Source organism: Amphiprion ocellaris, chromosome 6, assembly GCF_022539595.1.
Source record: "Amphiprion ocellaris isolate individual 3 ecotype Okinawa chromosome 6, ASM2253959v1, whole genome shotgun sequence".
Taxonomy (NCBI): Eukaryota; Metazoa; Chordata; class Actinopteri; family Pomacentridae; genus Amphiprion; species Amphiprion ocellaris.
Genome location: NC_072771.1, coordinates 20,852,535 through 20,866,358, shown reverse-complemented (window position 1 = coordinate 20,866,358; position 13,824 = coordinate 20,852,535). Strand labels below are relative to the sequence as shown.

Genomic DNA, 13,824 nt, shown 5'->3' with positions numbered 1-13,824 from the left:
GGAATTACAGTGACCTCACTTGGCCTGTGGTGCTGATTCTTTGATTTCCTGTGGTGGTGCTGCTATAGGATTTTCTATGAAAGCCTATACATTTTGTTAAAAAAAAATGACTCCAGTGATTCATAATATCCTTCTTGGATGATTACTATCTCTTTCATGGGGGAGTCTTTCCACGTCTGCTCAGTATTCAGCTGTAGGAGGGAGAGAGTATGCAACTGCAACAGATCAAGGAAGGAATTAGGGTAGTGTATTGGATACATGCACTCATAGCAGGAGCATCCAGTCAGCCCAACACAGTGAATCTTTTATTCAAGACCCCAGCAAGGTCACCATCCAATTCATTTTTTTTTTTTTTGGCTGACATCAGGGTTTCATTCCCACAACCCATAGAAAATTTGCAAATGATTCTTAGGGATAGGGTTCAAAGGTGGACTCAACAATGATGATGAAAATGTCATCATTCATTTCAGCGATATCCCAACACTTCACACATCTGTGGTTCCTCCGATTGAAAAAAAAAAAAAGATTCTTGAAAAAAAAAATGTGCACAATGTCTCGTATTATATTTATGGTCTGAGGAAATAGCCTAGCCCGCAACCCGCAGAATCTGTCATTTTTCAAAGTGGCTTCACATTAAACAAAATGACTTTGTTGTGCATCATCGCTTAAATAGTGCCTAGAATGTCATAAATCTTTGCAAATCTTGAAAACAAAGTCTCTATTTAGAAGCTGTGACAGTGACAAACGGCAAGGCCACTGGCTCATAATGATGTTTGACTGTCAGCCCAGGCTTCCATCCAAGAGGGAAAACAACTCGCCCTTATAATGGCAACATCAGCCTCATTCTGCCTATATTGGCCCTGGCTTATTCTCGTCTCTCGAGTTTGAAGTTGCTGTCATTATGAGGACACTGTAAAGCATCATCCACCATCACGAATATCCTGCAACTGTTCCGAATTAGTGCTGCAGTGGCTGCTTCGGCCCATTCTTCACGTGTTTTTAGGCTGAAGTGGATATTTCAGCACAAAAATGGCAACCTTTTGCCTTTCAAGCATTTATTTCAAATACCAGATCAATTTTAATGTTTTATTTTAACAGAGAACAAAGAGCTGCTAAATAATTTCTCACTGAAGATTAGCTACGTAAACTGGATGAAGTTAACTGTTGCTTGAGCAGTGGGCTCAGAAAGAAGGAGACATTTCTAATAACGCAAAAAGGCATGAAATCAAGAGAAACATTAGCTGCAAACAGAGTGAATGAAACAGCCAAATTTGCATTGTAAATTTTTATTGAGGCATCCCATTATGTCTATGCATGAATGTGCAATATGGATAAATCCTCTCCTCACATTTTTTTTCTCTCCTGTCAGGTCCGGGGTTGGATTTTATTCTTGTTGACATTGCACAATTCACCCCCTCCGTGGGTATTTAATTGCTCCATTCTGACTTCATGAAGCATCTGCAGTTCTTTCACGTGTACAATTAGAGGAAGCCCACAGAGAAGCACATGCACTCACATGGCTTTATACCTGTACACCCTTTATAAATAAGCATATAGTTACTGCATGTGTGCTGGAGAGGGAGCAGGCGCACATGGAGATGCACATAATCCATATGTCAGATAACTGTGCTCCCACAAGATGACTCAAGACCGTGAAGATAGGAAATGACAAATCTGGATATAGAAGTCATTGTTCTCCCCATTGAGGGAAATCATTCTGTGCCTCTGAGAAGTGTGTCTAATATGGTGAATATAGATGATATCATTATGAATTCATGGGATATGAAATAATGATACAGATAACAGTCAAAGTTAAGACTTTGTGCAATAACTTGTGCTTAGTGAGACAGCAGGGGGGTTTGAGAGTGAGCTCATGCTTACTCTCATGGGTCAAATAAGAGCTTAGACAGTCTGAAGCTGTCACCTTGAAAGCAGGACGGATAAACTTGCATACAAATGTGCATGCAGGTGTACTTGCGTCACTGCTTGTGTTTTCACAATGACTATGGCCATCATTCGAGTTGGACCCAAGTGTATCTACCACATTAAAGTGTTAACTATCTAGAATAACACCTTGGACGTATCATTGATCCTCGTGCTTATTGTCTCATCCAATCATGTTTAAAATTAAAAGAGCATCCTGCAACACTGATAAGGATTTGCATAGATTGGTTAACACCAAATTTTTGCTTGCGATTTATTTGAGGCCAAAGGTGACTGTATCTCTCCGTGCCGGTCATGCCTACTGGAGAGAGCACTAATGAACCCAAGCATACGGTATCCACGCACACACACACACACACACACACACACACACACACATGCAAGCACTTGCAGAGGTTAAGCATGACTGATTAGATTAGGAATTATGGGCTGATTAATGTGTATCTTGGGAGACCTGTGCAGCATGCTTATTAGCAGACACAGCCGGAGTTAAGCAGAGAACATGACAAAAACATAAGTGTTGTTAATTCCCAGTATTAAATTAATTTAAACAGTACACTGAAGCTCTATTCCTTCCTGTTTTATTCACTTCAGTGTAATGAGAGGAGCTAAAGATGAAACCTCTGCCTGTGTATACTGTTCAGTCATCAATTATTTAATGTTGGGACTTGCTGTTGCAAAACATCTTTGAAACTTCTCCACTAATACTTTTTACGAAGAGTCAATTTTTAAATATTAAAAAGGCACAAAAATATAAATATATGGGTCATGATATATTTGAAACATCTCAGCTTTCACAAAGAGTGCCTGTATCAGGTGCAGAGGCTGAAGTCAGTTCAAATCAGTCCATTCTAATCAATGCGAGAAGCACAATAGCCAACGAAATTAACATCAGTAAAGTCAATTGTGGAGATGGTGGAGTGACAAGTGCAGCTGTAGGCTAATTCACATTACGAGTAGGGCCTGTGTTTTATATTCTGCTCTCTTCTGTTGCAGTTGCATGCAGTAAAACAACAATCTGCTCACATACAAGGTCTTAAACGTCAGTGTTTATGTCTGTATGACAACTTTGTTTTGGGTTGTTTTGAACGGACAACACAAAATTTCTGATGTGACCTCCGCTAGACTCTCTGGAGGCTATCGACCAGTTATAGCCATTTGTTTTCCAGGCATTTCAGACATTGTCCATTTCTATCACATTACTTTGACAGAAATTGAATTTCCTCTGATGCATTTTTATGTATCCTAAGTGCTGTTCTGTTCTCGCCGGGAGTATAGTGTTTCCAGTGGTATGATGATGCAAAAACACTTTGCGTTTAACAGAAAAATGGGGAAACAATTTTTTTTAATGTGTGTATTGATTTTAATGTATTTTTTTGGAATGCTTTCCACCTAAAATATTAGTCCTTACGGTATATATGATGCTCTGGCTGTTGTCTAAAGGGGTATTTCACATTCTTACAAGAACACATAAGAACACATAGAGGACAAACTTTGTCAGTGTGCTGATGCCATGCTGGGTTTTCTGTCTTGTTAGTCTCCAAAAGAAAGCCATCTTTCTAACAGTAATGGCAGCACACAGTGAGGACACGCACCTATTCCTATCTAAGAGGCACAAACAAATAGCATGAGGCTGCAGTTTTTACCTGCTCTTGTTTCTTTCCTAATGTCTTTTACAGCTCAGGATATTTTACTGGCAATGACATCAGCAGACATATTCTACTCTGTTTATAAAGTGGCCGGTTGTTGGTTCAATTTCAGCAAATTTGCCGCGCAGTTACAAACAGTGGTGCTCTTAGCCCATCCCATTAAACACGCCGTGGGTCCCATACGGGATATTGACAGGGACCTCTGCTCTGCCTAGCTCGGTGAAGGTCTTGGCATCCAGAACGAGCAGGAAAGTACTTTTCTCCTGGAAAACAGATACAGAGCAGATTAAATATGTTATGTAAAGGAAAAGGTCAAAGAAAACCTTTCTCACAGTAATGATAGAGCAAGTACCAAAGCATTTATCTCCCCCATGCATGGTAAAAATATCTGTCTGTTGTTATGTCTCAGTTTTCTCGAAAAATCTCACAGCTAGAACGTCATTGTCACCCAAAATAATGTCGTTGTTGTTGGAACTAATTATCACTGCATTCTTGCATTTGTGTAAGTAAATTACCTCTCTGGGTGTGATGATGACTGACAAGACCACTCCATCATCTTCCTCAGTAGCTCTGGGCGAAGCAACAAAGACAGGCTCAGACGGGAAGAAGCCAGGATAACGCCACACCTAGACAGGAGGGATTACATAAACATACCCTTTTTTACTTTGCGCTCTTTCATGGTATGAAAAAACTAACTCAGAACCCTCTGCTGCCCTTTCAATGGTGGCGAAAAAGAAGCAGAAACAGCTTTGATGTGACAATACCCAGCCCAGTTAACAATCAGGTCTCTCTAAGTACTCTTTGATTGATAAAGAACCTTAAGCTCTTTGGTGTGGACATCCATCTTGAGGAGGGAGTCGCCGAAGACGTGTCCAAAGCCACAGGCGTAGAAGTAGCGGTACGGTCTGCCATTGTACTGGTCATAATTGATCTGAGGGAACTCAAGGCCGCCGTACTGCAGCAGCTCATCGTCGTGAAGCTCCTCATGGGTCATGTAAACCTGTAAGGTCAGGATTTTATTCAGATCAGCGCAACTTTTAAGATTTTAGCCAAAAGTTAAGGCACACCAGCAGCCCTGTGAGTGCTATAAATCAATACTGCATTATTCTCTAAAATAGGTAATTGGTTACCTGGACATTTGTTAGTTAAGAATGCATCAAATTCTTTTAATTTTATTCCAAAAATATATGTACTTTCAACTACAGTAACCAATCTATATTGTTCTATTTGTTTTCAGTGAGTGCGGTAGGCAGCAGCACTTTTCTAGCTGCCTTTCAGTTGTTCCCTGTACATAACACCACTCTCACTGAGAACTAAGACTGAGGACAGTGTCACTCAGGTAGCCATGACAACTAAAACATCACTTTTCTTTCAACATTTCAGCTTTTTTTTTCTGCTGTAAGAAAGTGGTGAACAGCGAGTGTGTGTGTGGGCCACACATAAGTGCTTAAACTCTGATTGTTTGGCTGCATGCTGGACATCATTTTCAACTGCTATAAGTCATAAAATTACCATCTTGCAGAAAGCAACTTAAGCATCTCTCATGCTGGATAATTGCGTAGAATGTGTGGGAAGGAATTGGCTGTATTCATCATGATTATAGGTCTTATTCTTTGCCCCATACAACCAATAATGTGCGGTTAAACATTTAACTTTATAAATGCAGTGACCATACTGCACTCTGCATAATGTTTAATCTCACCTCTCCAGGGTTTGTCTTCTTCGCTGTGGCTTTATAGTTAGGCAGAGTGACAAGGTTCTGGTCCAAAGGAGTTTCTTCATCCACACTGAGAGGTAGCACGTATCTCCTCGGGAGGTTTCTGCACATTGAGTTGTAAAACTGCCAAAAGAAAATCAGACAGGACTGACAAACCACACGTGTGGCTCCTTGGAATAAAAAGGTGCAATGCAACCTTGGGAACAATCAGACACAAGCAGGTACAAAATATTGACGCAAAATCACATTTTTCTGTTTTGATGAAACTTTGTTTTGATTAATGTAATGTGCTCCACCACATCTGAAATCGCAGAGATTTAAGAAGCCTATTGCATCAGAAACTGGCATATACAAATGAAAATAAAAATAAAAAGTTAATTTTGAACACAATTGAACAATCCACACCCAAGACACAGACAAAACCCCCTCAAATTTTCTGCTGACTCTCTTTCATTTTAGGATGGATGGACAGGTGGTAATATTATAAAAGCATATCAACTCACAGTCTGAACAATGATGCAAACAGAAACACTATTATACGAAAAATATTTTTGTTGTAATAATCTGAATGCATTTACTTTGTCCATTTCCTCTCCTGTGTCTCTTCTGAGGTTCTCCAGGGTGTAATCCGCGATGACCTCACCATCGTCTCCACAGCACATGTCCATAACCAAGAACCCACTGTCCTCAAAAGCATTGATCTGATGCAGCGTGAACATGGGTGCTGCACAGTACTTCACTTCACTCTTCTGTTGGATCAGATACGCCAAACAATGAGAGCTCAGAATCACAAAACATCAAGAAAATAATGCAGGTTTACACAGGCTGTTAGTCACATATGAAGGAGCTGGTGTGTTGTTTTTAACATTTGAAGACAAGCTCCCTCCTTGGCACAGCTGCTATTGTGTTGCACCTTAACGTTTTGAAAGTTTGTTATTGTATGCTTAATGGGTGTGCTGTGTAATGAGATGAAAAAATTGAGAGTAACAATGTATGAGGAAAGGCTACGCCATCAGAGTGTGACTTCATCAAAATAAATAAGGAAAAATGTCATCATGCATGAAGAGACTTTTTTTTGTTCTGACTATTCAGCAGCTGTGTGTGTTTCCTATATTACACTTTAATGTGCAAAGGAAAAAAATCTGTGCACTATACAAATTCTAATGCACCTTTCCAGTGTGCCTGTTGACCAGGTGGAAGATGGTTTCATACGTAGGATCCCAGGTCATGACTTTGTGAAAGCTCTTTCCCGCTATTCTGTACAGCATGAACTTCAGCAGGTCCAGCTTGATCGGCTGCTCAACAAACACAATATAGTTCTCTGACATGACTAGAGATGGACGGCGCACACACACACACACACACACACACACACACAAGGAAATCCATGTGTTAAAAGAAGCACATGACTGGCAGATCTTATTCATCATATTTTCATCATAGCTCATAAATAACATTTTCAAGCTTGTATGCTGTATCTGCTGTGTCACGGTGGGATGATAAATTTCAGGGTGTAACTCATCAGCGCAATGCCGATTCTATATTTTCATGACAGAGTTTAATGTTTGATGAAATTCCCCTCTGATCAGGCTCATAAATGTTTTCATAAACATACATAAAAGAGGTCCTAGCAAATTATTGCAAGGCCAAGAGACCTGTCAACAAGATTTCCGTGGTGACTTACGTTTCTGTATGTAAACAGAAAATGAGTTTCTAAGTGTCAGCAGTTAATTGGACCAGTACTGGAGTAGTAAAGTGCCACTGATAATATGTCACTCTTTTTACAGAAGGCTACATAGATTGCTAGCTTTAAGTTTGTGCAAATTAATGATTAACCTTTTCTTACACTTCTGAGGGAAAACAAATATTGCTCTTGCACATAAACACGTCAAATTGACTCTAAACATAACCTCTTATCTAATGTAACTCAACTGGGGGAAGTAGTATGTGGAGCCTTCTGTAACTGTACAATACGCCCCCACTTGTGGGATTTGTTGGTGCCCTAAAGTCTGGCAGGGCAGTCTGGACAAGGGGTGGTCTGCCGGATATATAGACTGAGATATAATCAGGAAACTGGTGCAATACAAAAACCAAATGGAGTTACATTGTGTTAGATCAGCCAAAGGATGGAGTCACTTTCCATTGGCTGACGGGAATCCGCATAATGCTTGATTATCAATGGCTTCTTCATTTACTGCTTGGCTATCAGCTGACTAGTAATATCCAATCATGGTCTGCATCCTTCTGTGACCCTTTGACATTTTACTGTTCAGATACAGTCATGCCAGTTCAGGTTCCTCCACCTTCATGTTATGTGCCAATCTTTGGATAGTGTTGACATTACACAGATCCAATCTTCATGCATATGTTAATTAGGGGAATAAAAAGTCTTGTTCCTGCTGGGACTCTTTGAGTACTCCCTGGAGGAGCAGAGCCTGTTACACCACATCTAACTGTTAATGATCATAACATTTTGGACTGCATTTTAAATATATACAAGTAAAAGCTGAATTACAACCAGAAAAGAAAATATGAAAACACTAACATGCAAACTGTGTGTATTTTTGCAATAGTCCTCCCAAAGTTAAATCAGGGGAGAAACTACAGTAAAAAGTTAGTAGTCCATTTTTCAAACAGATTTCATGTTTCTTATGAGAGACACAGAGTACAAGTGAAAAGTGTGTAATTTTGTGTGAGAGTTGGAAGGAGTGGTATAGACAGAGAGAGAGATAGTGAAAGCTGAGCAGAAACAAAGGAACAGTGATTGACAATAAGGAGCAGAACAAGAAGAGAATTCAAATTAGTAATTAATAAGCGCAGGAAAAAGTTTCAGTGAAGTAGACTCACCGTGTCAGTGCAGGCACAAAGCAAAATCTCACAGAATTCATTAAATTCTCTACAGTATACATTCAGCATGCAGAGAACCTAAAGAAGGCGTAGGCTGCTTGTTATGCTGTAGTGTGTATCTCACCAAAGCTGTGAAAATAGGAAGGTTTCCTGGACTCAGATGCTTGGATGGAGCAGATCACTTGGGCTCCATTCAGGTCTTCTGAGTCCTCCTTTGCAGCATTCTCCTCAGGAGGAGGCACACGGATGATGTTGTAGAAAAAGCCTGGTGGACATCACACATTGTAGTGTTATGTTTTGTACACTATTAGTTAGAATGCAAAACATAAGCTTCATCAGCTTCAAACGTAGCTTCCTTTACATTAAAATGCATACCACACCAAGTAACAAGCACAGAAAATTATAAGTCAGTGATACCATTTCATGTATTGCAAGAAAATGCAAACACGCACAAATGAAATACAAACCTGAATAAGGTTTTCAGCTTGTCCATTTACCTTCCCATACAGTGCCTATAAATAGTATTCAACCCCCAGGAAGGTTTCTCATTTTATTGCTTTTCAACACTAAATCATGGTTAATTACTTTTTTAAAAAAAAACAAGAGCTTGAAAAAAAGACTGTGGCTACAACCCCACAATGAAGGCAAAAGTATCCTCTAAGCAACTCTGTAAAAACATTATTGAAAAGCGGGAGACACATACAAGAAAAATTGCAAATCACAGTGAAATCCACCATGAAGAAATATGGCACATGTATAAATCTGCCTAGACCAGGCCGTCTTCAAAAACTGAGTGACCATGCAAGAAACAGCCTAGTGAGGGAGGCCACCTAAACACCTATGACTCCTCTGAAGGAGCTACAAGCTTCAGTGGCTGAGACTAGAGAGACCGTGCATGAAACAACTGTTCTTCATCAGTCTGAAAGTTATGGGAGGATGGAAAAGAGAAAGTCACTATGAAAAAAAAGCTCATGTTAAATCTTGATACCAGTTATGTAGGAGACTCTAAAGCCAGCTGAAGGGGCTTTTGTCTGATGAGACCTTAATGCAGCATTTTGACCAACAGACTAGGCGCTGTGTGTGCTGGATACCAATAGACATCATCACAAACACAACATCCCCACCATAAAGCATGGTGGTGTGAGCTTCATGATGTTAAGATGCTTCTCAGCAGCAGGCCTTGGAAGACTTGTAAATGTAGACAAGACAGTAACATGAAGCAAACAACCAAAGCCTCACAGAAATGGTTTAAAGACAACAAGGTGAATGTTCTGGGGTCTATGAGTGTGAGCTCAAACCTCATTCCAGCTACAATTGTCTGGCTGGACTTGAAAAGGTGTAAAGGATCTGAGCCCCATGCAACCTGGCAGTTTTGCAAAGAAGAATGAGGTAAAATTGCAGTGTCCAATTCTGTAGTCAGTTTTTAATTAATTCATTGTGTATTGTAGAAATCAGCTTTCACTTTGACAAGAAAGCGTCTTGACAATTCTTGTTAACAAAAAAAGCCACGTTATATTGACTTTGATTCAATATTGAAAAACAAAGAAGTTTAAAAGAGGGTTAACACTTTTTATAGGCACTGTACCAGTAGGTAAGTAAACAAGTATGCCACAAAGAGTGAAGAACAGTTACCACTTGTTCCATAGGAATTGCCCATGTTGTATGTGGCTCCGTCACGGTCATAATGTGGGTGAGCCGTAGCTGCATTGACAGCGACATACTGACTCCAGTCCACCTTACATTGATAGAGAAAAAAAAAAAACAACCATCCTTGTCATTGTAGGTACTTTTATTTTTATCTCCACACCTTAGTCACTCATCTTTAACCTCTGACTCTTTATGAACATTGTAAAGAGATGTATCTGTAGCAATATTACTGACTCACCTTCTCCTTCGTCTCCAGGCTTTGTGGATCTACTCTCCTCATGTAGTTGGTTTCTGTACTGACATAATAGTCTCCCTTGTACTTGACAAAGTTCACACCTGCGTTATCTGTTGCCTCTGTTAACACACATGGATGTCAGGAACATATAACACCTCAGCAAAACTCATCTTTGTCACAGATTTCACAAGAAACTGCTTTACACATCAATTCACCTCTCCTTAATTTTTCAGAAGCTTTATGTTATGCTTTCGATTGTTTTTCCCTTACAGTAAACACATATAGATCCACACTTACAAATATTGAGTTATGTTCCCTTTACCTTGTAATGTATAATATAATGTAATTCTATCTTTCAATAGTCTGCAAAAACATTTCACAATACTACATCTACAGTCAAGGACAAGAGTACTGAAGAAGAAATGTACATATATACTTTTTTCTTAGGCTATTTATTTGACTTGACCTTCACCATTGGTAATCTTGCACAGCTGCTTTCTCACCTATATGCATAAATAAATGGTTTAATAATGCATTTGGTACTGCTGCTGCTACATTATGCTGCACTGAAGTGGATTACACAGGGGACTATGCATTATGTAAAGAAGACATACATACTGGGAATCGTGAAGCGAGAAAAGAAGCGTGCAAAGATGTTCTTGCAGGGATCAGGCATGGCCAGTGTACCGAACTCGGAAACCACAATGCGATTCCTCTCTGAGTTGAGGACATACGAGTCACTTCTCAGGAAGCGGCTGCTGTAAGTGACATTGCCCTCACAGATGTGGAACCGGTGCATCATGGCCATGCCGTCAAACCAGTGGGTGTACCTGAGAAAGGAAAAGGCAATTAGTTTCTCACAGGGTATTTGTGCAAGAAAATAGAGGGAGCTCTGTTATTTGGGGAATTGGTCTCTTGTTAAACAAACACTGAGAAGGAAAAACCCTCATTTCTATCTGCAGGGATTAAACCTCAGAGAACATATGCAATGTACAAAATGTTTTTTCACAGTGTTCCTCAAATACCTATCTTCTCCAAATTCAAATTTCCCAGGACCATTTCTCAGGAAGCTCCCGTTGATCCAGGTTGGAATAGTTCCCTTGATGGTGGTGGTGATGGGGTGAGGGGTCTCCTCTGCCGTAGACACCAGAGGGGCTATGCTCTCCAGCCCACTGGCCTGTGGACATCGCTGCCTGCTGGATACTGAAGACAAAATAGCAGATGAAGATTTCTGAAAAGCAGAATTTGACTAATACACACTGCAGTTCATTTGAAGATAAAGCATAGAGGAAATCTTGAAGTTTTACATGAACAGAAACTGAACCCTTGGCCCCACAACCCCGCCTCTTTCCAACCAGCTCTGTGTGCTTTTCCTTCTTTGTGTGTCAAACACATACAGAGGTATGAAAGGATAGGGTGTAGCTGTGAACCATTTGTAGCTTTTGAACTTTGAATAAGTGTGAAATAGCAAGTGGCTTAAGTTCCAGGTAGCAAATTATGTGTTAACAATAAATTTTCCACAATCGATGTGATTAATTAGTAAGTTGGATCCCTTAGGAACTTTATAAGTTTCCTTAATCAGTTGACTATACATGACCAGTCAAAAGTTTGGACACACCTTCTTATTCAATGGTTTTGATTTAATTATTTTATACATTGTAGATTAATAATGAAGGCATCAAAACTATAAAAGAACATATATGGAATTATGTTGTAAACATAAAAGCATCAATCTTCAGTATTAATCTACAATGGAGAAAAAAATACAAATAAATAAAAGCATTAATTGAGAAGGCCCAAACGTTTGACTGGTAGCGTAATCTCATAGTCTGATAATTGTGCAATAAGCAACTGCAAGTTCTTTCTCCGCCCTCAAATCAAACATTAAAATCCTGTAAGGGATTAAAGATGGTTTTGTGATATACACATATTTTCTGCGGCAGAAGAGGATTTGTACTGTAACAGCTCCTGCTAGTGTGTATTCATGGCTCTCCAGGGTCATGCACTATGAATGACTCCTGCACTATCTGCTGTCTTATCTGTTATTCAGTAACCAATTCCTGTTCATTACCTCATGTCTCTGTGAGCCTATGAAGTATATATGAGAGTTACGTGATTAGCAAAAGCAAATCGTTGAGGTTCAATACGAAGCCCCATGCTGAGTTTTGGTTACAATATCAGAGTTTTTCTTACTATGTGAATTGTTATTGCATCCAATCAGCAGAGCTAGAATTCCATTCATTCCCATGACACAAGTACAACTGACAATAAAAATGGGAATGTGCAATACAGAGATAACCACTGTAGGCTTTAGCAATCTTTTACAATGTTGACTTTGTGAGTTTTGAATGTGATTACTGCAGCATTGCAAATGATGCCTGAATGTGTGCTGTCATTTTTAGGGGGGTATTTTCTGTAGTTTCCTACTGCTCCTTTCGAAATTGAGTCTCTTGAAACCAAAGCAGCAACACTGACGAGCTCAGAACTGTTGTGGATAATAGCCTCAGGTATTGCTTTTTCTTATATTTCATTTTTGGTATAATCGCAATTGCAACAGTAGTTTATTTGTAACCGCGCTGTCTTTAATGAACTGTTTTCCTTGTGGCATGAACTGTATGTCAGCATACAAGTAAAGACCTTGTTGGAATTCACTGTCGAAGTCCTGCACATCTTTTTTTAATTTCACTTCTTTTTATTTTCATTGTGAAGGAACCTTTCAGCTATTCTTTTACTTAACAGCAGAGAATGACTAAAAGCTATGCAATGTGCATATTCTTTTAACAGCTCTAATTCAGCAGGAGTCCTTGGAGCAGGAACAATAGAAAATGCCAACATGTCTTATTATAACTGCAGCTCTGACTTTGAAACGTAGCAAAAATACCATTATGACCAGCTGAAGAAACTACATTATCTAAATGCACACCTGTACATGTGTGGAACTGTATACAAAGGGTTTTGTACTTGATGCTGTTAAATTGTCTCTTCCACAAAAAAAGGTGTACACAACATAGAATCGTGCTACATATCTCGAGACTTAGAGTATAATTGCACTTTAGATTGTGATTCATTTAGTCCTGCCCTTTCCCCAAAGTCAAGGGTAATAAAAGCAGCCTCTTGTAAAAATTCTTGAAGTTTTATGCCTATGTAGCAACAGGAAGTGTGCTGAGTCAAGTCGCCACTTCAACTCAAAGCAATGACATATTTTATTATAATGAAATAATATAAAATGGCAAGGAAAAGGTACACCTCTTGTAAAGACTAAGATCAGCCTCATTCATAGTCATCTTTTGAAATAATGTAAAATAATCAGTGTACTAGAATAAAAGTATAATTTTCAGCTCAGTCTCATTTCATTCTTCATATGTATGTGCATATGTGCACACCATTTGGCTACATATCTGAAGGAGATGTCTACTTACCGCTGTGTGTCTGCTCTCCTGTGCTCTCAGACATGGCTGGTTGTTCTGCGGATTTCATCAGGGAAACATACCGGATTTATCTAAGCAGTGAGAAAAACCTTTGAACCCTTGCGTGCTAAAAAACACTTCAGCATTCTGCAGGTCATATTACTAAACTGATGACAAGAAAAGTGACAACAACAACAGTAGCCATTGCTTCAAAATGCAGGTCATTTCTTTTATAGCGTGACATATTAGTATAGATTTACTAGGTTTAGCAAGCAAAAAAAGAAGAAAAAATAAGAACAAGGAAAAGAAAAAAAATAATAATTCTGTATATTTATCTATTCTTGAGAAAAATTTAACAATTTAATCATTAGACCCAGA

General features: G+C 39.2%; 1 protein-coding gene across 1 annotated transcript; it reads right to left on the bottom strand.

Moving 5' to 3' along the window:
- Positions 1-3,283: 3,283 nt before the first annotated feature.
- bco2l (beta-carotene 15, 15-dioxygenase 2, like) lies at positions 3,284-13,615 on the bottom strand. Its single transcript, XM_023273695.3, has 12 exons — positions 13,459-13,615; positions 11,065-11,242; positions 10,658-10,869; positions 10,043-10,158; positions 9,790-9,892; positions 8,282-8,422; positions 6,480-6,640; positions 5,889-6,059; positions 5,296-5,433; positions 4,411-4,593; positions 4,109-4,219; positions 3,284-3,856 (listed from the first exon to the last, which is right to left on the bottom strand). Exons 1-12 carry the CDS (start codon positions 13,514-13,516, stop codon positions 3,740-3,742), a joined length of 1,689 nt encoding a protein of 562 aa, XP_023129463.3. The 5' UTR covers positions 13,517-13,615; the 3' UTR covers positions 3,284-3,739.
- Positions 13,616-13,824: the final 209 nt, after the last annotated feature.

Coding starts and splice junctions, on each gene's coding strand:
- bco2l (XM_023273695.3), bottom strand. CDS start 13,516: ATGAAATCCGCAGAACAACCAGCCATGTCTGAGAGCACAGGAGAGCAG. Junction 9,893..10,042: donor GCCTGGAGACGAAGGAGAAG/GTGAGTCAGTAA, acceptor TATCAATGTAAG/GTGGACTGGAGTCAGTATGT. Junction 4,594..5,295: donor AGAAGACAAACCCTGGAGAG/GTGAGATTAAAC, acceptor CTGACCTTACAG/GTTTACATGACCCATGAGGA.